We start from the raw sequence: 25,444 nt of genomic DNA on the forward strand, positions 1-25,444 counted from the left end.
TGTGACAAACAGTCCTTGACATTGAAGTAATTCTCCTCAGAACAGGTAACTCAGAAGGTTTCATTGCTGTGCCTGAGTTCACTCCGCTAGCAAGCAGAAAGAAGAGTCGTGTCTTCAGAGAAGCAGGAGGAGCCTCCAGGACAGAACAGAAGGACCTGTCCCCCACCCTCCTCCTCTCTCCCTGACAGCCACCATCCCAACAAACAGCTCTCCCTCTTCACTGACATTTCTGTATCCCCTTCCATTTATATAGATGCACAAGGCCAGTAGCAGCGATAGGCAGAACCATCTCCTGGAATTCAAAATGCTCTCCACTGTGATATTTGCACTCTGAAAAAGGGACTGTACGGTCCCTGCTGTTTCTGCTGGAAACATTCCCACCATCAGATGTATCAACAGTCGGCATGTGTGTGTCTCTGCTTCAGACAGAAGGACGGCAAGAGTGAGTCAGCTGATGGTCGTAGCCCTAAATGGTGAACTGTCAATTCAGCTGCACTGGCATCCAGAATTATCCCAGGTGGAAGGTGCACCAGAACACAAGCCAGGTGTGGCTTTACCAGGCACCACCCACACTCCCTCGAAGACTGGAGTCAGAGATCTGAGTATTTTTTATATGAGATTTTTTAATCTCATAGAAAATACTGCTTAATCCCTGTTCAAACATTCTTTCAAATCCTCTCACACTGATATTAAAGGGGCCCCAAATTTTACCTAGAAATTAAGTCTAAATTATTTAAATTGCATGATCAAAAGTTGACTCTGGACTTAAGCAGGCAGCCTGTGGCAATAGCTCAGCTGTGACACTTGCCAGTTCTTCTGGACATATTTTGGGGTAAAACTCCACAATTGTCCAGCTGGTTATACAACACAAACCATGGAGTTTTGTGGTATCAGCCACCAACAATGACGAGCAAAGCACCAGTGGTTTCTCAAGCTATCATTTAAACGTGGACATATGGGGGTGGAGATGATGCTCAGTGGGTAGCATGCTGGCCTAGCATGGATGAAGCCCCGACTTCAGTCCCCAGTGCTTCATAAATAGGACATGATGGTGCAGGTCTGCAATCTGAGCATTCTGGAGCTGAAGTCAGGACAACTAGAAGCTCAACGTCATCCTCAGCTACATATCCAGCTTAATTTGATGGAATTCTTTTTTGGACCTCTACTCTGCGTAGAGCAAAGCAAAATTACTGTCATATACATGGACTGTGTTATAAGTATCCATAAGGAATGATATTGAAATATTTTTCTGATAGAGATGTTTGGTCTACACATTGCTACACACTAAAGTGTAATGGAAGTCTCCCAGCAAAGGACTGCAAGAAAGTCTCAACATGCAAACTAATGTTGCACTTGTTACTCACCTTGGGTGAGTGGCAGTACAAGTGTGTAGCACACAGTAGTGTACTCCCATGATTGTCTGAATAGATACATATAGGCAGATCCAATTATCACATCTATCAGGCAATAAAACACCCAGGAAAATCGGAGTCCGAGGAAAACACTAAGTGCTCAGCAGGTACCCCAAATCCCTCTCAAGTGGGAGGAATGCAAGAAGCAAAGATAAGCCACCAGTTTACAAACAGGTGAAAAGATGAGAATGAATCCAGACAGGAACTGACCCCAGAAACTACCCCGAATCCAGAATGCTCCTAGCATCTGTTGTGCTGACAAGGACAAACTCCTGCCAAGATGGCCCTTCTTTCAGCTGATGTACCCACCTCTCCTCATCACTGCACTTTACCCCGTACAGTGCATGTTGATTAGGAAGCAGTAGAGCAGCCACTGCGGTGCAGGAATTGGCTACAAACAGACTCTGCTGATCAAGTGTTGTGAAATAAAATGACGCGGGGTGCTCATGCAGTGGGGTACCACCACAGCACCTCAGCCGCTGTTTCTGCTGACTTTAGTCCCAGATAGTCCTGCTCATTATAGCTTTCATGAGCTTTGAGCCAGGCTTCTGGGTTTTATACCAAACTCTACTTATAATTGCCATGGCTTTCCATCCCATTTGCTTCCAGAAAAATGGAGAGAAATAGCGGCTGTTGTCTCAAAGGGTTGTTAAGAAGAGGTCCATCACGTGACCAGTGAGCAGTACACAGAATGCTGTAGATGTGAGCTAGCCCGATTACTGCAACCACTGTCATTTTTACTAGTAATTCTTGGAGTGATGGTGGCAGCATAACACTTGGTATGTGTATAGAGACAGACAGACAAACAGATAGGTGATGAGACTGAAGCAACGGTCAATAAGTATCTGTAGATGAAGGTTTTCCTGTGTCCCGCCCAGTCCGCAGCTGCTCAGACCCAAATAAACACACAGAGGCTTATATTATTTTTAAACTATGGTCATGGCAGGATTCTTGCTAGCTAGCTGTTACTTCTTAAATTAACCCATTTCTCTAAATCTATACTTTGCCACGTGGCTCATGGCTTACCAGTACTTTACATCTTGCTTCTCCTGGCAGCAGCTAGCAGCGTCTCCTCCCTCTGTCTTTCTCCTTCCTCTCTCTAGTTATAATGTCCCACCTAACCTTATTCTACCTCACCATTAGCCAAACAGCTTTGTTTATCAACCAATGTGAGCAACACATTTTCGCAGCATACAGAACGACATCACCAATCAAATATCCATGTTTCTTAATGTCTTTTGCTCTTAATGGGAACTCTATGGGGTTTATTTTCTACATTTTAATCTGAAATCAAACCCCAGCTAGTTACAAAGCATTGGAAAGCCAGCAAGCATCAACCCAGGATGCAGAGTGGAGTTCATTTTGTTCATGTATGCTAGATAAGGTTCCTGATGCCTTCTGTGGATTTGTCTATAATGTCATGTTCCCCATGGTATCTAATAGGAGGCTTTATGGCAAGTGTTCCCATAATCATCACCCCCAGCTGACTCCTTCACTTCCCATTGAAAACCATAGCACCTGAAACAGGAGGGGGCCCAGAAAGTATTGGGGTGGGTTGGATGAAATAGTTGCAAGACTGTTGGTGAGCTCCTCTACCTACAGTGTCTTTCTGTCATCTTCCTCCTGATCATTTAAGGATGTCATCTGAGACTTTGGGCCACTCTTTCAGTGAGAGCAGACTTGTCAGCTTTCACACACAGCCCATTCATTCTTTCTGGATAAATATTCCATACCTAGAAGGAAAAGGCAATGGCTAGAGGATCTTATAGTACTTACAGGTTCTAATTTTGGAGGTGTTACAATATTCTGCTAGTGTGGCTGGACATGGTTAACCCTGGTGACTATTAAAACTGAGTAGTAGCATCAGGCCAAAACAGAGATTTTCTTTGGAGGACACCATCTCACCCCCACACTGTCTTTCATAAAGCAATATGAATAAAAACTCCTGTTGTCATTTTGATGCCTATGAAAGGGACAATGGAGATGGGCAGCTACACTTTTCTTATCTGGGAACAGTTACAGCTTTGAAAAGTGTTTGTAATGAGTCTGCCACTAAAAATTCCCCTCAAGAATCACAGCCTAGATTGACAGAAGCTGTTTCTTCTCAAGGCTCAAGGAAAAAAAATAGCCTCATTTTTCCTTGCAGGCTTCAACTTTATGAAGCTCTTTTTATGATGTCATCTAAAACTGTCCAACTTCTAAAAAGAGTGATTATTCTTTGGGTTTTCCAGTGTTCTCATGCAGAGTTTGATGGGAAATAACTCTGCAACAGAATGGTGAGGTCTGCAAACATTCACTGGGTCTTCTTCCAACATGTCAAGACAGAGGAATTAAAGGCATAAAGTGAGCCTAGGAAGATGATTCAGTAGCATTTGCTGCATAAATATGAGGACCTGAGGACCACAACACACATACAAACAGGTGTGGTAGAGCATGTCTGTGATCCCAAAGTTCCTGTAGCAAGGTGGAAGACAGGGACAAAAGAACCTGCAGAAACTTATGAACCACCTAGGCTGGCATACACAGCAGCAAATAACGAAGTGACTGTGCTTCAGAAAAAATAGAAAATGAGAACCAATACCCAAGGTTGTCTTCAAACCTCTACATATGTGCTTGCACCCACATGAACACACATACACACAGAGACATCATGCATCCAAGCATATATATCATATACACATATGCATACACATACACAAAGTCTTATGTGAATCCCAAGGAAGTATGTGACAAAAGAGACCAGACTTGATGCACTCTCTCCAAGCTGACTAGCTAATGATAAACTACTTCATAAATGCTATTCTTTTTCTCCCCATCCACTTGGCAAATACAGCAACTGGCAGTAAAAATAAAAGCTCTCACCACCACCACCACCACCACCACCACCACCACCACCACCACCACCACCCGCTTCCCCTTCAAATGTCCCCATGTATACTAACATTTGAGCTTTAAAATGCAGATAAAGGTGAGAGGTCAATATTGTACTTTAAACTCTTGGGATGTAAACTTTGGCATTTGGCAGCCTTTGTGTGATATAGGGACTACTCACACCATGAGTATATGCTATACTCTTCACTCTCCAGAGGGAACATGTGTGTCGAGAATGAGGAAACAAAGGCTGTGAGCATGTTTAGTTATCTAAATCTTCTTGCATTCATGGTTGTCTATGTCTTTCTCGGGAGAAAGAAAATGCTGGTTGCTCTGTTCTCGGCTAACTCAACCTCAAGGCAAACTCTTCATTGACCAGACTTAGCCAAATATAGCTCCTCTGTGAGGCCCCACTAGTTCCCTCTGGAAGCATTCACATTCTCTTGTATGTCTATTAGAATGTTTTCTTTGATGTTTCTGCACTCATTGCCCCCCCCCAGTAACTGTGAGGCCCCAGGAAAATGATTATATCCTCCCACCAGAATCTTCCTAGTGGCAGGCACAGTGTTCACAGGTTTGTGTGTTTTTTTCAAGTCAGAATGGCCTAGCACTCAAGTTCCCATGCCTTCAAGGCTCTGCCCCAAGTTTGCCCCAGTTTTAAGGACCCCTGTTGTCCTTTGATAGAGTTTAAGAATGAGGAAGTTTAAGTGCTGTGTGGAAGTTTTAGAGATATTGGGCTTTGGAGAGCCTCTCACATTGACGCACCACTAACTTCTGTCAGTAACATCATTTCCACCCTGCTGCTCTCGCATCCACCCATGATGTGTTTAGAAAGTACCACAGAGTGTGAGTACAACCCTTAGGCAGGAAGTATTGCATTCTGAGGTTCCCAAAGGAACCAAAACTCTGAGGTTGCTGAGTAGATTTTGAGAACCTCGTACTCATTTGCCGTGAAATGCACAACTCCAGTGTTCTTCCAAAACTTAATTCATGATCATCCCATCTCCCTCACAGCTGAGTGGTGGCTACATTGATATTTCATATAGACTTTTTGACAAGCTGTTGACCCGATCACTCAATTCATGTGTGATGAATGCTTACTAACTGTTACACATTATGTTGGATATCAAGATTTTTAGTGGGATGTCAAGATGATATGACCCTGATTTATAGCTCAGAAAGAAAGACATACACTAAGCAAATATATTTCATGGATGATTCGTTGATAATAAGTATGCTATCTTCATCTATTCAGGCTACTCTAAAAACAAATGCTAGAAGTTTATTTCCCATAGTTCCAGAATATGGAAAGATCAAGGTCAAGGAAGCAGCAAGTTCTCAGCCCCCAACTTGGTCCCTAGACAGTGATCTTTTCATCATGTCCTCACATGGAAGAAAGAGCAAATGCATTACCTGGGGCTTCTTTTAAAGGAAATCATCCAGTTCATATGGGCTGTGCCCCTGAGACCTAGTCAGTCTCTAAAGGTCTCATCATAAATATCATCACACTGAGGGTTAGGTTTCACATAGAATTGTATGAAATTATGTGTGTTTCACACACGGCTAGCCATTTCAATAAGTGATGCCCAGAAAATAGATGCCTAACATGGAGAAGTGTTGAAGTTGAGTGTGGAAGAAGACAAGAAGCTGAGAGGCACCAGGGAGCAAGAAGAAAAGGGGGCCAGCCCTTAGGAAACACCCTCTGGATAGGCTGGAGACTGGCACAGCTCAAAGACATCACTCACCAAGCCTTGTAGGAAGATCAGCATGTATTTGAGTGAACGTTCTACACTGGCAATAATAAAATACTCTTCGAGCCAACTAGTAGTTAAGGGGAATTGTTGGAGGAAAAAAGGCGATTCCCAGGAATATTCATTTCGTTTACTGTGATAAAGATTACCTTGACAAAACAGCTTCAGGGAGAAGGGGCTTATCTTGGCTTACAGTTCCAGAGGGATGGAGTCCATTATGGCAGAAGACACGGCCGCAGGTGGGATCAGGAAACTGGTTAATGAGATTGCATCAACATTCAGGAGGCTGAGAGACAACAGCAAGTGGAACCAGACTCTAGAACCTCAAAGCCCACCTCCAATGCCATAGTTCCTCAAGTGAGGCTCCACCTCTTAATGATTCCATACCCTTCCCAAATACCAGCTGTGGATCAAGTATTCAAACATATAACCCTGTAGAGGACATTTTCTATTTAAATCACAATACCAAAGAGCTGATATTCAAAAGGAAATACTAGGCCATGTGGGAATTAAAATCTAGTAGAAATCAAGCTTCGTTTCCATGATTATAGACAGCTTCTTCTGGTTTCTCCTTCCTGTGTGCATTCCTCTCCTCCTGCTTCTCCCTATCCCCCTTCTGTGGCTTGGCCTTCCTCTCTCTCTCTCTCTCTTCTTTGTTGCATATATTACTCATCATTGAATTGATACAATATGGCAGCCAACACTCAATGAAATGATCATTTTGTTTTAGCTTCATTGATAGACTCATTGCATTCTTGATGTTTCTCAAGTCAGTAAATCTGTTTGATTGCTAGTCACTTAGAATTAGTTAGTTGACTTTGAGTTGAGCATCCATGTAATAGATAAATAGATAATTCCTTGGCACACAGAATTATCAAATCAATTCATGTTCCATGTGCTCTAGATCAAAGTCTATCCCAGCCTGTGGAAAGAAAATAAGACTCACACCTAGGTAAATCAGCATAGTCTATTACTGTTCATAGACATTGCTTCAGTGTAGGCTAATAAGTCAGACTTTGGGTAGGATTCCTAAGACAAAAGATCCCTTAATTTCTCATAAGACAAAATATTTATCCTTTCCATAAATAATGTGATATGATGCCATGATTTCTAGATCCTCAGCAATGTTTTGGGGACATTGAGTGAAATCACACTAAGCTAATTTTGATACATCAGTTAATTTTCTTGTTTCTAAGACAAAATATTTGACCAGAAGCAAGTTTAGGAAGGAAGGAATTCTCCTGGTTCTTACTTTGAGTGGAATCCATTGGTGGGGAAGGCCCAGCAGTGGGGTGTGACGTGTCTGGAGTGGTAGTCAGGAAGCAGAGAGCAGTGAATGCTAAGAGTCACTTTCTCCTGTTTTATCAGTCCCAGATACTCATGGAATAGGTGGGTCTTCAATTAACCTAAACCAGAAACACCTTCACAGATGTGCCCAGATATTTGTTTCCATGGAGATTCTAAATCCCATCATGTTAGCAATCAAAATAACCATCACACCCGAGACTCTTAAAACCAAGGTTTTTGAGAAAAAACTTGTTTGGGATTATATCATCAGAGCTGTGGTTTCAACCTCACTGGAAGCTGAATTTATCCTGGGACATTTCCAAGCCAATCAGTTCCTTGAGTTATTTATACCAGTTTAAATTGGATTTGTCTATAACTCATAAAATAAAATAAAAGCCAAACAGATTTGACTTGCCTCTCACCCCATCAGTAGACTATAGAGTAGGGTTTACAGGGCAATTTCATGTAGCAGCTTGGAAATGGCTCTTTGATAAGGTCACCAATCCAGAGACTATTCAAGGCACTCAGGCAACTTAAGGTCTAAGCAGACGAGCAAGTAGCATGGTCAGGTCTCTTGCCTTCCCTGCTGAAGCCCAGAGCCATGAGGAAGAATGGCAGTGGTCAGCTCCGAGGTTCAACCGGCCTGCTACTTTCCTGAGGAATTGTAATCATGTTTTTCTTTACTTCATTGTTTTTTCCAATTTTCCTAGGAAATAGTAAGTATTCTTAGAAATAGCCAAAGGCTATGATTGAAACATTTCAAATGAGCTATTTTTTTAATTATTCCTGTGAGAAAATCTCTACCAACTTCCAGAAATAGGATGTGCTTCTGTTTCTAAACTTACAAACAACCTGACTGCATTTTAACAAAGAAGAAAAAAATGTTGGAACTGGGGCTGGATTTGAAAAAAAAATCATCCATTTTTCTTTCCATAAATCAAATTTTCTGGAGAAAACCAGGGTAAAAAAATATAGAGCTATAATCAAACATTTTCCTCTTTCTTACTAAATGTTTATGTGTTCCTACCTGTTGGAGGTTATAAATAAGTAGAGGCAGGCCTTTCCACATCCAGATGGAATGTTTTCCTAACATACTTCCATAACATCAGAGCAAATTCACTAATGGTTGATGTGATCGTAAGTGGGACTCTGATGTGCAAACTTTCTATGTAAATTGGGTCTGATTATACTTTTCCCTTTCTTTTGCAAGGAACGCAAATTTCCTAAATTTGTATCCAAAGAAATGGAGAACATGTACATTGAGGAGCTGAAGTCCTCTGTGAACCTGCTCATGGCCAACTTGGAGAGCATGCCGGTGTCCAAGGGTGGAGAGTTCAAGCTGCAGAAACTCAAACGCAGCCACAATGCTTCCATCATTGACATGGGCGAGGAGAGTGAGAACCAGCTGTCCAAGTCAGATGTCCTGCTGTCTTTCTCCTTGGAGGTAAAAAGCCTCAAATCTCTGAAAGTGTACTGGTGTATACACAGAAAGTATACCATGCCCCTTGCCAGGAACCACATTGCTTCACCTGTCAAATGTAATTTTGTAGTTTTCCCCTGTCTGAAAGCAGTACTCAAGGATTCTGGGAAGATATTTAGAAGCCTACATTAAGAGGAATGACCTAGCATCATTGAAATGAGTTACAGATTTCTTTTTCCCATTATCTTTCCTGGTGGCTGTATGGTAGTTCAGCCTTGAGATTGAGTGTTTCGTTTTGTTTTAGTTTATTTCAGCCTCTAGTGTAAGAATCTTTCCAGACTAATGCTGATATACTCTGCATATCAATGCATTCCTCTATAATGTCTCTTCACACATTGGCTCTTCATATTTTCCTATTGAGTGGTTTTGATCCACCAGCATCAAAATTCACTGGAAACTGGTCAGTACTCAGACTACTGAGTACTATTAAAGTCCCACTTAACCAGAGTCTATAAGTGATAGGAATATAAAACAACACAGCCACTTTAGAAACTAAGTTAGCATTTTCTCAAAAAGTTCAATATACAACCACATGTTATATAGTAATTCTATGCTTGGATACCCACCCAATAGAACTGAAAATACATGTCCCCACAAATATGTTTAGAAGCATAGTCAGTATTTTTGGCTATTTTGGCCATAATAGCCAAAAATACTAACACTCTTAATCCCATTCAATGAGTGAATGATAGGAAATGATAGGAAGAAAATATAACACATCTGTACAGCAGAATACTATATGGCAAGTAAAAAGAATACTTCTTGAAACACACATTGATATATGGATGAACCTCATCAGTATTATTATACTTAGTACAAGAGGTCAGATGCAACATGTGACCTGTTATCTTTTATTCTGAAGGTCTCCCTATGTTGTCCAGGCTGGCATTGAATCCACTGTGTATCCCTGACTGGCTTTGAACTTGCAACCCTAGTGCCTCAGTCTCCTGAGTGCCTGGGATTATGGGCCTGTCACACTAGACTTGGATTTAGGTATTTTTTCTATGTACTCCAAAGTTTGAGGACCACATATAACTTATCAAAGGTCAATGGCACTCAAAAATCTGTACACACACATACATACATACATACATACATACATACATACATACATATGCATATCTATAACTGACATAAAACTATACACATGTGGTATTTTGATAACTTTTTATAAAGTTCAAGTCAAGGTAAGCCACTTTGTTCCCCCAAATATTTATTATTGCTCCATGATAAAATGTCCAAAATCTTTTCTTGTATGAGAGAAAGAGAGACACAGACAGAGAAAGAGACAGAGACAGAGAGGAAGAAGAAGGGAAGGAGAAAAAGAGGGAAAGAGGGAAGGAGGAGTGGAGGGAAGAAGGAGGGATGGAGGGAGGGGGGACGAACATAGTAAACTCCATAAGAATTCCCTGGTGACTGGGCAGTGGTGGCGCACACCTTTAATCCCAGCACTCGGGAGGCAGAGCCAGGCGGATCTCTGTGAGTTCGAGGCCAGCCTAGTCTACCAAGTGAGTTCCAGGAAAGGCACAAAGCTACACAGAAAAGCTACACAAAACAAACAAAAAAAAAAAAAAAATTGCCTGGTGAGCCTAGATTTAGGCAATTAAGAGAACAGATCAACTTTCTGTACATTTAATTAGAGTATGGAAAGACTAACTTAATCTTATAAACTGCTATCGAGGATGTTGTGTGCTAACTGTGGGTAAGTTGTTTTTTCTGCTCAGCTCAGAGAGAGAGTCCTTCTTCACATTGCAGTGTTCCACATGCATGCCGCTGTCAGCAGAGGTGGATCTTAATTAAATATAGAACTCTGCATGTGAGAAAAGTCATCAGTGTAATCTCACAGAAAGTTTCCTTTTTAATTTTTTTAAGTACTGCCACCTGAGGTACTGACTGCTGTTGCTTAGGTGTCTTTGAATTTGATTATTGCCAATTAAAGGTGGCAATTTATTCCCTACTCCCTCTTGTCTTCCAACAGATGGAAGAAAGAAAGTATTTTATTGACTTTCATGAAGCTTTTAAGTATGTAATTTTCTAATTCATTATTGGCTCTCAATATTGAATAGTTGATTATCTGAACTATAGGTGTCGGCACGACCTCAGCCACACTCTCTGCACACACTTATAAATACAAGCACAGATTGCAATGCCCTTGGGTCCCCACATACTTTTTAATTGGAAAACTAAATGGCAAACCATAGTAGAACCGCCAGCCAGAACCTTAGCACATTCGTGGATGCGTTTGGGGATGGCAGTGAGTGGGGGTAACAAGAACAGGTGGAGACAGGACGTCACAGCGGCAGGGCAGGCTACAATTCGAGTTTGCAGACTGGTGCAAGACGTATTTCAAGTAATTAGAGAACTGAATTGTTGCAAGAGACAAGGAGAGCAAGCTCAGTTTTGAGTGAGAAGAAGAGGCCCAGCATGCTGTGTCCTGAATGTGGGCAGTGAGTGCTGCTGCAAAGCAACAGGTATTTGCGAAGGCTGCTGCAAATCCTTTTTCACAAAGGCCTTTGAGGTGTTTGCAGATGTGCAAACAAAGCCTGACACTTGCAAATGGCAAGGCTAATATAGGCCCCGAATCTGACTTAAAGTGAGATCTTTCAGACTGTAAACTGTTCTCTTTCCACAATGTGTTCCTCCCCGGTATATACTCTTGCCATAACAGATACGCATCGTATCCCTACTTCACAGGTAAAATCGCTGAGTGGAGCCAAGGGGAAGGCTCAGTGGGAAAAGTGCTTGCCACATGAGCAGGAGGAGCAGAGTCTGGATCTGTAGAATCCACCTAAGTCCCAAGGCTGTAGTGAGCACCTGTACCCATCCCTCCTACAGCAGGCTGGCAGGCAGGCAGGCTAACCTGGAGTACACTACAGTGAACAAAGGACCTGTCGCAAACAAGGTGGAAGGCCAGGCTTCCACATGTACATCTACACATGCATATCACACACTCTCCAGAAAAATAAAGAAAAGACAGAAAAAGAAAGCTAAGCCTCTGCAGGTTTGAAAAGACAAAACAGAAGGGAGTTAAATGTGAGATCATTTTCCCACATCCCAGAGGCTGCACAGGGTTCTTGAGTGAACTGTGGCCCCTGCCCCAGGAGCAGCACCACCAGAGAAACCATCAGAGGGGAGGAGGCCTTGGTTAGAGCCCACCCACTGAGCTCAGGAGGGGAACCATTGACCTCGGCTTCACAAGCTCAACCAGTGATTGGTTCATTCTGCTTGAGAATCTGTGGGTTATCACATTGCAAAATTAAGACTTATATATCCCAAGTGTGCTTTCTTGAACCAAAGCCCCTCAGAAGCATGTGTCTTTTTTCTATACCCACTTCTCTTTCCTTTGTAACGGCCTTTTGTAGAAAGAGTGATTTTCCCCAGATGCTTGTCATTGTGTGTCAGTCACCAAGGAGGTCCTTTCACTCTGGGTGTTGACAGGTGTCCCTTCCCTCTCTTCCTTGCTCCTGTGGCAGAGTACACCATCACATGACTGTCAGAATAACGGGTGACTGAATGGAGTGGGGATAAGAAATCCCGCAAGTTGTAAGTGAGCTGAGGCTAGACCAGAGACTGTAAAGCTTTGCATATATTGGGGTTTGGGGTTCAACAACCTTGGCATGCAAAGATCATAAATAGCTATGAAAGTAGTATACATGGAGTTGGCACATTTTATTTCTCCCTATTCAGATTGTCAGCATTTCAAAATCAAATTTCTGATCATAATTCTGCCTGAGAGCGCTCTTTTCTAGCAGGACAAAGCAGAGTATCTGGTCGTTAAGCTGGGAACAGACAAGTGGCCGCTTCCCCTGTGGATCGGGCCTGTGTGCTCCAGGTTGCCGTAGTCTCCACTGCTTCATGCCCAGCTGTGGTCCTAAAGCTGGGTGACACCGGCTGACTCTTAGGTCTTTACTGTTGCTTAGCTTTATCAAGAGAAAAGCTGATGCACACGCTGTGTTTCTCCCAAGTGCTGACCTAAAAAGCTGGAATATTTTTAAAGAAAGCAGAATGAAGCCCTTTCATCTTGTTTGCTTAACATGAAAAGAGTAGCCCGGTTTACCTTACCTGTCTGACCGTGAGAGCGTCTCAATTAGCAAGTCACTGAGCCAGACCTATAATAGCGGCTGCAGCAGAGGAGCAGAATTCCAAGTTCAAGGCCTGGGCTACACAGCAAGTAAAAGATCAGCCTGGGCACTTAAGTGAGACCCTGTGAAGAAAGAGAAGAAAGAAAGAAAAAAGGGAGGGGGTAAGAAGAGAGACGCAGACACAGAGATAAGTATAGAGACAGACAGATAAAAAGGAAAAGGAGCAGAAGAAAGGAGGGAGGAGGGGAGGGAGAGAGGAATCTCGGGTGTAAGGCTTACTTAGCTTGTGCAAGGCCCCTCACTCAATTCACACTCCAGGGGAGTGATTGAGTGAGCCACATTGTTCCCTCTGGAAGGCGATCGGCTACTTTGTAAGCAGTTACATCCTCTCCCTAGAAGGCCCCTGAGCAACTGGTGAAGAAAGCCGGGCAGAAGCCATGGCCTCCCTGGTGGATTTCACTGTAGCTTCTTGTCTGTTTCTCTTCCTGCGGGTGATGCTGCCTCTGGCATTGGCGTTAAATCCATCTTCTTATGTGATTCTGTTTTCAGGTGGTGATCATGGAAGTTCAGGGCCTTAAATCCTTGGCTCCAAATCGCATTGTCTACTGCACAATGGAGGTCGAGGGTGGAGAAAAACTGCAGACCGACCAAGCCGAGGCTTCTAAGCCAACGTGAGTACTTTCTCCGTAGTTTATCTCACCAAGGTGGTCGCCGTTGGTTTTGTTTGTGCCGATAACAAAGGAAAGAACTGTTTTTCCAGAGGAGCCCAGAAGGTCCACACCTTCTTTAGCAAACAAGGGACTTGACTCCATTTTTTTAAAACAATCTCATGTAGTTCAGGCTGGCCTCAAACCGACTATGTAGCCAAGGATGACCTTGGGCTTATGACCCTCCTCCTTTCTCTTCCCAAGAGCTGGGGTTGCAGGAATATGCCATCATGCCTGGTTTATGATGTCCTGGCTCTTCCAACTGAGATACAGCCACTGCCTTGATGCCATTTCTGTTTGACAACTATGACAAGGGTCCCGGTTCCTTCAAAGTTAAAAAAGGGAGTCAAGCAACAGCCCCATTTCTGAAGCCTTTAGCCACCCAACACCGGGTGTGTACAGGGTGTTGTTGCACAGCAGAAGCCAAAATGGTCACTGTGAGCCTAACAGTGCTCACATTTTAGTGGGGACATCACAACTGTGTGTTTATAAATACAGGCTGCCTGCCTTGTCTGTGGTTTCTATGTCTTTAGATTCAACCAACTGTGGATTGAAATTTTTGACAAAAAAAAAAAAAAAAAAGAATATTGATTGGCCAAGCATGGTGCCACATGCCTTTAATCCAAGTTCCAGGATAACCAGGACCACACAGAGAAAGCCTGTCTCAAAAATAAAACAAAAAAATCCTGTCTGGGCACAGATTGTGTATAGAGTTGCCGCCCCTCTCTAAACAGGGCGACTGTTTCCACGGTACTTCCTACTAGGCACCTATGACCTAGAAGTGATCTGGTGCCCATGAAAGGATGTACATAGGTTATTCATAAGCACTCTGTGATTTGTTATGAAGACTTGGACATCAGTGGGTGGAGAAGGTCAGAACCAATACCCCATGGGTACTTAGGGGCAAATACAGTTATAACTGGAGGAAAAGGTGGCCTGAGTGGTGATACCTGGGGGACTTGAACCAGCTTCTGAACAGGTCTCTTTTGGGGTACCTGAGACATCTGCTGTAGTGTTATAAAGCGCCATGGGATGAAGAGCTCATGAATGGTGCTTGGTTAGCAATGGCTCTGTGGCAAAGAGAAGCACAGAAGACTCCACTGGGGCTGGAGGTGGTGGAACGAGGAGTCTCCGGAGCTGGACAGGAGAATGGGTGGCGTCGGGAAAGACACACCTTCTTCCTTCCAGCTGCAGCAGAAGGGCTGAGGTGAGGCCGTTGATGGTTAGGATGCTGGGGCAATGGCTGGCAGCAGTGAAGATCTACCTGTTTGGGTGAAGAGACTTCCCAAGAGATCACTGCTCGCTTCCCTCACCACCACTGCTTCCATCCTTCCTTTTCCAATCTCCGTAATACCTGCGTAGATAAATGAGCATCTTCATCTTCACGGCTGGCATTAATCCACAAGAGTCATCAGAAGGTACACCCCCCTCCCCGTGACTCCTCCCCACAGCATTAAGGAGTTCTTTGGCAGAACATGAGTAACTCACCAGCATGTTCAAACAGAATAGTTCAAAGGAAGCACCAAGTGTTTCTCAGGCTGGAGAAGGGCTGAGGGTATTGTCTGCCTTCACGTGGTTCTTTATATGAATAGGCAATGCCTCGGATGCCCGGATGCCCAGAAGTGTGTTGGGGGAGGGGACTCATGAACGTTCAGGAGGAAATGGAGGCCATTGTGACTTGTTGAGTGCTAGCCCCCTCTCCCTGTTGATCCTTGGTCTACCTGATGATGGCTGCAGTTTCTTTTTACTGACGGTGCTGAAAGTCGATGTATGTCTCCTCAAGTGGCCAGGACTTCATCAGTGCTGCTGTGCTTTGCTGTTTAGCCTTTTCAATGTGTGTTACATGGTGGGGTTGGGAGCAGGGGAGTGGCTAGGGACTTTGTAATGTTTCGGCCAAACTTTTTTTTTTTTTTTTTTTTTTTGGTTTTTCGAGACAGAGTTTCTCTGTGTAGCTTTGCGCCTTTCCTGGAACTCACTTGGCAGCCCAGGCTGGCCTCGAACTCACAGAGATCCGCCTGGCTCTGCCTCCCGAGTGCTGGGATTAAAGGCGTTCTGCCAAACTTTTTAAAGGAGGGACTCAGCATGAGGGTGCTGCAAGAGAGGAAGAGAGGAAAGCTCTGCTTTCCCATCTGTTGTTTCATAGGGGATATTTTAACTCAAAGCTAACTCACATCACTTAACTAGGTGAAACAGCGTCAATCTCCAAGGTAAATTATGGATAGATTTGTATGCCCTTGTGAATATTTAAAACAGAGTTTTATGATAGAAATGAGTATAAAATGTTTATGTTAGTGTTAGGTACACCTGAAATAGCATATCTGTTCCCACCTGTGGAGGTTATGGCATCCATGCACATAAACTCCTCACATCAAAATGTTGTGCTTTTGTAGCAAAGAATGCTCTTTTGAGTTCCTATTCACCAGAGAATATTACAGAACCCTCACAGAGGTTTTGCTAATTTGTTTAATGTTGGGCTGACCAACTGGTAGGGCGGAGACAGGACTGGTCCAGCCAGTCTCTCCCTGGGGCTGAGTGGGATGATGAGTGAAAACGGCCTCCCTCCTGTCTACCGGAGAGAAACACACTGGGTGGGGACTCGCTTTTTGTATCAGCAGTGAACCTATATAGGTTGGGGTGATGGGGGAGGGGATGGGGTGAGGATAGTGGGCCAATGAGATGATTCCATCTCTGCAGTTACTAGGCAGAGGCTGATTCTAGGTCAAGTAGTGCTGAGTCACTTGTATGCATAAGTCATGTCCCAGGACAGGTAGCCAAACTCGAGCTAGGCTCAGGAAGTTATTCTGAGCCTCATGCCCAGGCCTTGTGGAGCCCAACAGTTTAATACATACAGAATACAGGCTTCATAATTGAGTTCAAGTCCATCAAATTGCTAGGAGTTACCAAGTGTGCTATGTTGAGGATCTCGAGATAAATCTGTATCCAGGAGGAAGAAAGTATGTCATGATCAACTTGTAATGTCTGCCATGAGAAGGGAAGGAGTGTGTTGTGAGTTAGCCCATCTGCGGTGCTGAAGACATACACCCAGATTCTGAGATCTGTCAATTTCCTGTCCCTTTCTTTATTCCTATGATACAGCGTCCTTTCGTCCTGCACTCATCCTCTCCCAAATGCACAGTTCTTTCCCCAGAGATCTCCTTTACCTTCTCCTTCATCATAGTTCAGGGGGACAGATTTCCTCTGCTTCTGCCTGCTTTCACTTGGAAAGATAAATGGCCTTGTTTGCGCAGCTCTACATTCGTCCTCTTTCATTGGGACTTACTTCTCCATCATTTCTCTCCTTTGAGGCTTTTATTTCCTCTCCTTACAATTTTCCCCACTGCTGATCTGTGTTATTTCTGGCATATGAGTTTGGTTATCCTAAAAGCTATCTTTCATTACCTAGTAACCCTGCCTAGGGTAGCCCTGTTCCTGCTGGAACTTTTGAGTCTTGTTTTCTTCCAACCAGCTGCTGGCTGTGTCTCATTTACATGTTTCCAGACCAGTATTCCATCCAAGCTCATTTTGTTACTCATAGATTCTACCTTTGCAGCTAGCAAAATACCAGCCAGTGGCTGTACAGTGCATCTTGGTTATCACATGTCTACAGGGAATTTCTCTTTTGTCTTTTTTTTTTTTTTCAAGTATAGTTACAAATTCAGGAAGATGTTACATAACTCAGCTTACCCAACTATGTGGTCTCCGTACAGTATACTCAAGCAGAGCAGAGGCAGGGACTGACTGTCAGAGCTTAGCCAAGTACATCAGGGAAACTGGGGAACTCATTGTACACAGACATTTTAGAGTTTTGAAAAGCCTAGTGGCGAATTCATCTATATAACAGTTTTTAAAATTCAATCATGCTCTAAATATAGTTGAACTGGTACCCTTGAACAGTTACTGGAAACCCTAGTCTGTATTGCTCAGCCATGGTAATCAGGAATTTGTGCTCTCTCCTACTTCTTTTTATCAATTGTATTTCCTCCCTTGTAACCAGGACACCTTTCAACATCTCAGCAAGGTCAGATTGGATCAGTTGCATAATCTAAGTGTTCTGTGTCCATGAGCTAGATGTATTTCATAACAAATGAAAGTATTTTATAATCTTAGAGTTATGGGTGTTGTGGGGCCATCTTTTATACTCAGAGCTGAGTTGTGACCTCTACTCACTCTTCAGTTTATCCACATGTTTGCAGCATGCAGATTATTCTTGAGCATGCCACATATCCACTCAGTTCTGTTTTCCTCCTCTCCTGGGTTTTTAAGGCAGTGAACCAACAGTACATGCTCAGATGCTGCTGTGAGCTATGCTCACTAGCAGTCATGGTATCCATTTGCAACACATTGTTTCTGCTTCTGTCAGGAAAACATGGAGTGCAGAAGCAGAAGAAACTGGATCCTTGTGTGAGTAGAGTCTTCTCGGGACACACACAGAGGAAGGAGAGTCTGTGGTTCCAGGTTCATCTTCTCTGGGACAGAGTAGGCCATCGTTGCTGTGGGTGACATTTTTCAGGTGTTGTTCTTATCTCCAGGAATAACAAGAGATCTCAGGTATTACCAAAGCATGGCACTGAAGGACATCAAATCAAAGAGCAAGCAGTTGCTCCATTTCCACTCCTTCACCTGCCCACTCCACTGAGCAGAACAAGGAGGTCATTTTAATTTGGTGCTAACAGGCCTTTGGCACCTCCTCAGGCCTGAGGCTAGGAGCCTCCTACAGCAGACAAGAGCAGTTGGCATTTACTCTGCTCAGACTCACCGAAATTACTCTTCATCATGGCTACTGCTGCTGGCGTCTTTTTGCCAACAGGGAAATGAGTTTCCCCTTTTAGAGAAATATGTTAATATTTCAAGGCTGAATTAACTTAAAGAAAATGCATTGAGTGTATAATAACACAGATGGCACCTAGACAGGATGCTGGTGATCCTGCTGACAGGGATGAATGTGGAGGTATAGAGATGGCAAGCTGGGAAGCTGGCTTGCAAACCACTCTAACTTGGAAAAAAAGAAACATGACATTTCCCTGAATGGAATGATATTGTCCAAAATCACTCTTTCTTGGGAATTTTGCACAGTGTAACTTTCTGCTCTAAAATAGCACGCACAATTTGAGAAGGTTAAATACCGGAGTATTTAAATCATGTTTCTGCAGAAGAACATTTGAATAACAGCCCAGTGTTTCTCTCACTTACCTGAAACCACACTCCTCTGCATAAAACCCACAATGCCACTTGGCAAGTTCATTAGCCACAAGGTGTGAATTCCATTGTTGCTGTGGATCAGAAATCACAATCAGATTCTTCCCTGCCATTTCCAAGAGACTGGGAAGGTCAAGTGTCTTGGCTGAGAAACTGCCACCGCACTAGTCTCTTTTCAAGAGCGCCCAGTCTGCTGTGCCTGTATTTAAAAACAGAAGAGCAAGTGCACTGACTTTGATACCGTTTCTCCTCTGTGGTATGTGTTCTTTGTTGTAATAGCACAATATAGAAGAGACGGGCTCTCATGGCCGGCTCATGCAAAGAGAGGGTGTGCTGCTGAGTCACCCACACAATTAGCCCTCTGCAAGGCAGCTTGCTTCTTCCCAGTGTTGGCCCCATGCATCCTTTTCTCCACAGTAGCACTTTCCATCTCATTTTACCAAATGTCTTCTGTGTCCAGAGCCTCAGAATGGCTTCCCTGGAAGTGGAGAATCTTTTCTGCTTCACTCAACTGAAGTGTGAAAAGGAGAGCGTGATAGGGTAAGGGTCTGTCTTTCCTCCATGGAATCTTCCCATCTGTCCAGCTAGGGCTGGAAGTGCATGTACCCAGCTCTGGGACTCTGCAAACATCTAATAAAGGGCATCAGTAATGAACACGAGAATGGTGTAAGACAATAACCAGATTATAGTCTGTGCCCCTGAAGGAACAAACAAGCTGCCATAGTAGAGCCATGCAAGTACAGATGACTCAGGTCCCCAATGACAATGACGCCCCTTGAAGTATAGAATGTTTACACTAATACCCAAAGAACGAGGAAGGAAAAGTCAGTCATAGGAAAAGCATCCCAGGAAGAGGAGAGAGCAGATGCAAAGACTGTAAGACCAGAAATGATCAGCAGAAATGAAAGTGTCACTAGGTACTGTCCAACAAACATCCCAAAGGAAAGCCAGGAGAACACGGCAGAGCCAGACATATTGGGACCTTCTGAGCCACAAGAAGGATGGCTTATTCCAAGGCTCCGGTGAAAGCTTGGGGAGATTTTAGGCCAGGGAGCAGATGATCGGATTGCCATCTTAAACCAGAACATCTAAAATAACAGAGTAAACTTAGAATCACAACTCTGCTGGTTTGAAAACACGTAGTAAGCACATATTGCTGTCCAGGTATTGGCATGAAAGCAAAGAATCATAATGTTACCAAGTTGTTGGGTCAGAGCTTGTGTCCTGGCAGCCCTACCAAGGTGTGCTCAGCTACCTGACCTCAGTAGGACAATACAACAGAGAAAAGCAAGAGAAAAAGAGAGATGTATTCAATGTGGCCACATTGGGAAGAGAGACAAAGAGACTCAGTGATCCCCATGTCCATCTTTGCTTCCTGATATGAGGGCCAGAGTTATGCATAACCAAGCAGTCCTGAGTTCTAGTCTCTGCAAAGTGGCCTGACAGATCAGAATTGTGTGAACTCTTTTCCTAGGAAATGGCCTATTTGTCTGGCTAGAACAAGGCTTCCTCCTTTTCCTTCTCCCAGCATGGGATTCCCAGGAAAATTCCAATTCCTTAGGGACCATCATTTCAGTAGTCTGGTAGTCAGAAGGAAGGCATAGTGTTTCTAGAAGTCGCCATTTCGGCCAAGATGGGTGCAATAAGAGTTGACCTTTGGAGTTGTAGAGCCATGCAGGAAAGCAAATGTGGAAACATATGTTGGGATAGAATAACCAATTGTCCAGGTGCCACTGCAGCTTTTTAGGACTGGAGAGCCCACATGGAAAAAGAGACGCGGTCCTCTGAGAGTAGTTCCTTCCCTGTCCACTTCCTCCACACCCCACACCCTCACAGTACTGAAGTCATTAGACGGAAAATGCTGTGCAGTGGAAACCCAGGCACCATTTCTCTTGGTTTTCTTTCGGAGATAAAGCTTAGGTTTTTTTTAGAGTTAATTAAATCACAAATGGTAAAAGACAACATTGACCTAGAAATTTATTCTACCAGAATCCCAGAAGACATGTGAGTTCAGAATCAGTAAAATGATAACCACCATTCAGGATGCTCAGAGGCCTCTCAAGCCAGAGAACCCAAGCCAGGGGCCCAGAGAATTACAGAAGAGCAGTCTGTGTGTCATCTGGAAGGGCAAGGTTAGCTAGCAGGGGAAACAACCAATGAAACTAAAGATGGAGGAAGGATTGTGTGCTGAGAACAGGCTCTGGACAGAAGACTCTAGGTTCTGCCTCTGATCCCATCAGCAATTACCCATCCTGTCAATCGTCAACTGGACACTACCCTTCCTAGCTTCCCCCTGTCAATCATCAACTGGACACTACCCTTCCCAGCTTCCCCCCCCCACCCCCGTCCTGATAAGCAGTGTTTCAGATCCCTTCCACCTCAGCTACTCTGAAACTCTCTCATCCAGCTGGGAAGGGAGCCATGGTGAGGGGCATAAGGCAGTTGACAGGACCTGTAGCTGAGACTGAGTTATCAAGGAGTGGCTGGATGTGGTGGTCAGATGTTGAAACACCCTCCGAGTGTGAAAAAACATCCATGTAAACTCAAACTTCATGAACACTTTAATAGTGAGTAGATGATGGAAAACTAAGAATATGCTTTGTGAATTTTTGTTATTAAATAATCAGGAACAGAATAGATAGGAATGGCATGGAGTTGTTTACCTGTAACATTGAGATTCGGGCCAGAAACTCTAACCCAGTTGTGGTTCCCATGTTGTGGTCACCCCCAAAACCATAAAAGTATTTCATTGCTACTTAATCACTGTAATTTTGCTAGTGTTATGAATAGTAATATAAATATCTGTTCTCTGGTGGTCTTAGGAGAACCCTGTGAAAGGGCCATTTAATCCCCAGAGGGTTTGAGATCCACAGGTTGAGAACCGCTGCTCTAACCCCTCATTGGTAATAAGACAAGAGATACTTGGTATAGATTCAACAGGGACTGGAAGAACATGCGACTGTCATGAATAAGAACACAAAGTCAAGTGTTCCAGAACCACATTCTTGCCTTGGCTATGTGACCTTGGGCCAACAACCTAACTCTTTGTGCCTTACTATACTCATGATACATGTTAATACAAAATTAATTAACATTTGTTAAACACTATCAATTTCATAGAAGTCATTTTGCTATCACAATCTTGACTTTAACACTGTTCAAGGGAGGAAGGGGAGATGGGAATAAAATGTGGCCTAGATCTAAAGTAGTAACTGTTAACTTTGAGTCAGTCAATTCAACTGACTAGGTACCTAAGACCTACAAGACACTGGTATACCCATTTGTTGATGGAAATACTGAGATCCATTGAGGTTATGTGAGTTAGTCAAAATGACATTGATAATAAATAGCTGAGCCAAAACCCAAACACGAGATGGCACTTTTCACTATCTTGATACCCTGCCTTCCTAAAAAAGCCAGAGAAGGAAGGCATTTTAAACAGGATTGGGTATTTAGAGACTATAAAAGGCTCATTTCCTTTCCACGAATTGAGCTGTTTATGGAGTTAAACACTGCAGGTGTTTAAACAGCAATGATCCTGCTGTCACTCACACAGCACAGGTGTTCCAGGTCAGTGCATCCAGCAGGTGTAACTCAACACTTGCACATAAGCAGTGTTCCCGTCTTCAAAGGAAATACTGTAAGGCACACAGCAAGCCCCGAGAGAGCCCTAAATATGACGAGTCCCACCCTCCCGGAAACCGATACAGTCACAAATGTTCCACCATTCCTTTAAAGCCACTATCAGGTACAACAACAGACAGAACCAACCAAGTCCTGCCTTCACCATCACCAGCTGGGCAGCCTTAGGCAAGTAGATGTTTCTCTCTTTTCTTCAGTGTCTCCATATTTGACAGGAGTGCAACCTGCCTGTCGGATTGTTGAAAACTATACTATCAGGCTGTCTGATAAAGGTGCAAGAATCAGCACGTTGCAGCCTCTCATGGAGTAGTGTTAGCCAAATCCCACCATAGTCTCACTAAGTACTACAGATTGTATTAAATCAGTGGGCTGAGGAGACAACTCCATTGGCAATGGATTTGCTGCAAAACCCAACTTCATTCCCAAGCATCCATGTACATGTAAAAGTGGGGCACAGTAACATCCAGATGTGATTCCAGAGCTGGGAAGGTAGTTACAGCCAGATCCATGAGGCTCACTGTCTAGCCAGCCCTGCCTAAGTGACAAGTGTGGGTCCCATCCAGAGACCCTGTCTCAGAAAGCAAGGTGGAGGCTACTGAGGAACTATACCTGAGAATGACCTCTGACCTCCACACTCATGCACACCCATGAATGCATGTACACACACACACACACACACACACACACACATACTCCTGAACACACGTACACACACAAGAAATCAGCACCCTCTCATTAAATAGAAAGAAACAGAAGCTTAGAGATGTTAAGAGACCTTATCCAGTCCTCCAGCCACCCCTGGAAAGCAAGGAGCTTATTCTGCCAAAAGAGATGTGAGCACCCTTGAAACAGGGCTTTTCCAGTGGAGGAGAGACTCGTAGGGTGGGTTGATCCAATGGCATAAGAGTTGTTTCTCAAAGGCAAGAGGAGTGCAGAGTACATCTTCCCACATCTTACAGTCGCAGCCCTATAGGCAGTTTCTGTCCTGCCAGCAACTCCCAAATACCTGGCAGCGGCTTCCCAATTACCACACAGAGGCTTATCTTAATTATAAATAATTTATTTATTAATTAATAATCAATATTAATAAGTCCAATAGCTCAGGCTTATTAATAACTAGCTCTTACTCTTAAATTAACCCATAATTCTTATCTAAGTTTAGTCACGTGACTTGGTACCTTTTCTCAGTATGACATTTTCATCTTGCTTCCTCTGCATCTGGCTGGTGACTCCTGACTCTGCCCCTTTTCATCCCATCATCCTTAGTTTGGTCACTCTACCTATACTTGCCGCCTGGCTACTGGCCAAGAGTCTTATTACATCAATTTCAGTGGCAAATCTTTACAGTGTACAAGAGGATTATTCCAGGGCACAGCCGCCTTTGAGTCTTACACGGAGTCCCACACCCCATGAGCGGGTCTTCACCCACCCACTCACCCACCTTCTTTCTGATCAGGGACAGTGCTTAAGAGGTTGGAATGCAGCAGCAGACTCCTTTTCTGAGCATTTCTAAACTGCTGCCTTCGTTTGTTTCCCTGTGCTGTGATCTAGAACTCGGTGAAAGCAGGGCCTCTGAGGAAAACAGAGCACCATGGCTGATGCCAATGCTCCAAGTGTTTGAGAGTCCTGGACCCTCCGGCGCTGCAACCCTTAGGTCCTTCGGAGTTTCTTGGCGCCCTGGGAAGGCCTTAAAAACTCTTGTTCCATTTCCTTGCTTCCAGCTCAGACTTAGGAGGTAAATCTTCAGCTCTGGCACTACAGCAATGTTCTGAGAGAGACACCCAGTTGGTTCAGATCACACTTTTGCTTCACATTGTTGTGTTAGATGAGTTGTCACATCCCTCTGAAGCTCAGTTCCTTCCCTAACCAGGAGGCTCACAGCACTGACACCAGAGGCTGGCTGGTAAGGGATTGAATGCAATGACTAAGCAAAGCACCTGTACAAACAAGAAATGGTAGTCTTTACCATCATCAGGATATGAAAGCAAGTAACGCAGGACATCAGCTGGTGTGACTAAAGAAGAAAAGACACTTGTCTCTCAACCAGATGCCCTTTGGCTTCCTTTCTAGAGCAGTTTATATGTAAATTCTTGGTACTTAGAAAATGTGCATATGAGGATGCCTTCATATTAGACCTGGGATGGAAAAAAAGGTCAGTAAATCTTTACTAATGAAAAATGAAGCTTCAATAGCTTGTGAGGAAAGATGATGTGATGAGCTGGACAGACACCCTCTTTTGAGGACCAGTGGCCATTAAAATAATATGGCATCAGTTTCACCGCTTATGTGAAGGCCCACTCTGCACGAGAATAGGAGAGGCTAGAAAGTAAACATTTAACCCCACACACTGCCCTTGGGTGAGGGGTGCTTGCTCAATGGAGGGGTATGGTTGGAGTTTTGTTGTTTCTGTTCACAGGACTGAGCATTGAAACCAGGGTCTTTTACATGTTCAGAGGTGCTCTACCCTGAGCGGGTTTTTTTTTTTGGTTAAGATAGCTTCAAATCAAGTAGCTCTATCAGTCCTTAGATTTTGCTCTGAGGCCACAGTCAGCCTTGAACTTGAGACCCTCCAATCTCTGTGTACCAAGTAGTTGGGATTATAAGACTGAACCATTAGGTTCAGTTAAGCATCACTTTTCAAGTAAGGAATACTTACATACACATATACATACTTTCACATGCATGTACACACACACACACACACACACACACACACACACACACCAAAAGAAAAGTGCACATGCCTATGCACATCAGAACTTTAAAAATTTATCCTTGACCATTTTAATGATTAAATTGGAATACTTAAATGGTTGGTCATTTTATTCTTCTCTTATATCCTTAGAAATTTGTTTGAGAACACTAATTCTCATCTTTAGCCATACATCTGCTTTCAACCCTTGGCCATGTAGCCAAAATATGGGTGCAGGGTGAAGCAAACTTTGTTATTCCATGGAGATCTGCAAAGGCGTAGAGAATCTGTCTGAATTTAAAGAGTCAGAAAGGGGCCCAAAGT

At 43.6% G+C, this 25,444-nt stretch overlaps 1 protein-coding gene across 1 annotated transcript in view; it reads left to right on the forward strand.

The window, feature by feature from the left end:
• LOC114710370 (calcium-dependent secretion activator 1) overlaps positions 1 to 13,750 on the forward strand; it is a 114,203-nt gene extending 100,453 nt beyond the window's left edge. Inside the window, exons 5-6 of the mRNA XM_037208289.1 lie at positions 8,532 to 8,765; positions 13,433 to 13,750. Coding sequence (XP_037064184.1) covers positions 8,532 to 8,765; positions 13,433 to 13,558 — 360 coding nt within the window. The 3' untranslated portion in view covers positions 13,559 to 13,750. The remainder of the gene's footprint in view (positions 1 to 8,531; positions 8,766 to 13,432) is intronic.
• The last annotated feature ends 11,694 nt before the right edge of the window (positions 13,751 to 25,444 follow it).

This window comes from Peromyscus leucopus, chromosome 9 (assembly GCF_004664715.2).
Source record: "Peromyscus leucopus breed LL Stock chromosome 9, UCI_PerLeu_2.1, whole genome shotgun sequence".
Lineage (NCBI taxonomy): Eukaryota > Metazoa > Chordata > Mammalia > Rodentia > Cricetidae > Peromyscus > Peromyscus leucopus.